Raw genomic sequence first — 2,600 nt, 5'->3', positions numbered from 1 at the left:
AACCAAAGGATCGCCAATCAAACCATTGCTAACCGACTAGACCAGGCTGAGAGGGAACTCACAGAGCATTGAGCTGCAAACGTTCGAGAAAGAAATCGAACTCCCCTCGACCCGTTAGGAGGGACATTGAATCCCCAAAACGCCGGTCTATTCGGTACTCCGGAGATCCCAAGCGCTCGATCCGGACGTCACACGAGAGAAAACTCACAACGACCCCCGCCGCAGGGCATTACCCACCGAAGTTTAAGCTACAGTGTATTGGACGAAATCGACACTGGTCGGCCACGTCCACGAAGCACTTCGATCCAATTCCATAACGGATCAACGGAAAGGCAGGGGGAACCGAGAACGCGGACCCCACCGTCGAACCATTCGATCCCCGAAAGTTGAACTCCATCCACCACAAGGACCCTCTATCAGGCGGGATTCGATAACCTAACAGAACCGGCTCGGAGGCACGACCTTCGTGCCCCCATCAATATCGACTCCCAAAGAGAAGACACAGGGATCCCGAGTGAAACCGGAGCGTTTCAGAATTATATCGAGAGGAACGACGCCGAGCTCAAAAGGATACATGCCATCGTACATATGGCAACGACCTCTGCCCCAGATATCGACATGGTCATCGAGGAAACAAGAAGGACTCCATTTACAAACAAAATTGCCAGCGTGAGGCTGCATCATGTTGGGAAATTAAAATTCCCCGAATACGCAGGAAACTGGGACCCAAAGGCCCACGTACGAGCCTTACGTCTAGCAATATCAAGAGCACACCTCACCGACGACGAAAAGGAGGCTGGTTACAGCCGCTTCTTCGCCGAGAACCTCATGGGGGCCGCCCTCGAATGGTTCGCCGGACTAGAAGAAAACTTGATTGACAATTTCACCCAGTTGGTATCTACGTTCCTCAAACAGTACTTAGTCTTCATGGAAACAAGAGTTACTGAGGCAGGTCTTTGGAATCTCAAGCAAGCGCGTTTCGAGCCACTGAGAGCGTACATAAACAAGTTCCGAGAAATCAAAGCCAAGATTTCGTATCCAAACGAAGTCGTCGCCTTGGCAGAATTGAAGAATGGCGTTTGGTTCTCATCCAAATTGAGGGAAAAACTGACAGTACGAGCACCTATCTCGTTGGATGACGGCTTACACCGACCCTCTTACTTCGCCACCCACGAGGAAGAGGTCGCAGCCTTAAAGGAGCAGTATAGCGCGAACAAGAATAATGCGGCCAAAAAGCCAACCGCTCCCAAAGAACCAGCGACCAAAGGGCAACATTCCTACGCAATAAATAACTCACCGCAAAAGACTTCAACATACGACCTCAGCAAATATTGCGCTTTTCATGACCGCAAAGGCCACGCGACCGAAGAATGTCGAGCGGCGATTCGCAGTCAGAACGAAAATAAAAAATCCAGCGAAGAAACCGGAGAGGAAGAGGAAGAGCCAATGACTCCAAAATCTAACCGAAAAGCCAAAGTCTCGACGAACAAAAGAGGGAGGGAAACCGAGCCGGAATCATCGAGCTCTCCACCCCCAGCTCCGAAGAAAAGAGTCGACATGATTTTGTGGGGGCCAAACAGTAACACAACCGACGAAATCAAGAGCCAAACCGAAGGTAATATATTCATCGAGGTCATGGTAGCAATCCGCACATTAGAAAAACCCGATGAAGCTACTCCTCCTCCCAGTGTCACTCAGTACAACCCTAACACAGAGTCTCCCTGTGGAAAAATCCCCAACTTCAAGCGAAAGAACAAGATTACCAAAATTGGCAAGCTACTAGAAAAATCAACTGCCCTATAAATTCAAAAAAAGACAGAATGCATACCCTTAATCGCAATATGTCAAGGGGACAGAGGCAATACCGACCAACACTAACCAGGAAATGGAATTTTCCGGCCCACGACAAAGGCAAAAAACGAATCGACTTCATTTATGGAGGTTCCAAGTTCTGCAATTCGGTCAACTCGATTAAAGCATACCAACATAGAGCTGAAAACAACGTAGGGGTGAGAGAGCCCCTATCAGGTCCCGACTACGAAATCACCTTCGACAAAAATGAGACCGCAAAACTCGACAAACCACACGACGACGCCCTCGTAATACGACTCGACGTCGGCGGTTGCGAACTATCTCGAGTAATGATCAACCCCGGAAGCTCGGCTGATGTCCTCTTCTACGACGCGTTCAAAAGAATGGGATTCACCAAAGCACTCCTAAAGCAAGAGCGAACTCCCCTCATAGGGTTCGCAGTAGAAACCACCTACTCCCTCGGATCGATCAAGCTCGCGGTAACCGCTGGGGAAGTTAGGAAAATCGTAGAATTCATCGTGATAGACCGTCCAGCCCCGTTCAACACAATCCTCGGGAGGCCTTGGCTATATAGCATGAAGGCAGTTCCCTCAACATATCACCAATGCCTGAAATTTCCAGCCCCGAAAGGAGTCGAGACTATCAGAGGAAGCCAGAAGAGCTTCAGGATATGCTACCTTGCAAGCTTCAAACACATCAAGAAACACTCCTAAATCAAACAGCCAAAACCAACAACAGACGTACCCATGTACACGAACCATCGAACAACAAACTCAATACCTAGGGAA

The 2,600-nt window shown here is 49.2% G+C and overlaps 1 protein-coding gene across 1 annotated transcript; it reads left to right on the top strand.

Moving 5' to 3' along the window:
* Positions 1 to 588: 588 nt before the first annotated feature.
* LOC106314711 lies at positions 589 to 1,803 on the top strand. The gene has a single exon (XM_013752540.1). The coding sequence runs from the start codon at positions 589 to 591 to the stop codon at positions 1,801 to 1,803; it is 1,215 nt and encodes a 404-aa protein (XP_013607994.1).
* The last annotated feature ends 797 nt before the right edge of the window (positions 1,804 to 2,600 follow it).

Source organism: Brassica oleracea, chromosome C9 (genome assembly GCF_000695525.1).
Source record: "Brassica oleracea var. oleracea cultivar TO1000 chromosome C9, BOL, whole genome shotgun sequence".
Classification (NCBI taxonomy): domain Eukaryota; kingdom Viridiplantae; phylum Streptophyta; class Magnoliopsida; order Brassicales; family Brassicaceae; genus Brassica; species Brassica oleracea.
The sequence above is the reverse complement of the archived record's forward strand: the minus strand, read 5'-3'. Positions and strand labels throughout refer to the sequence as shown.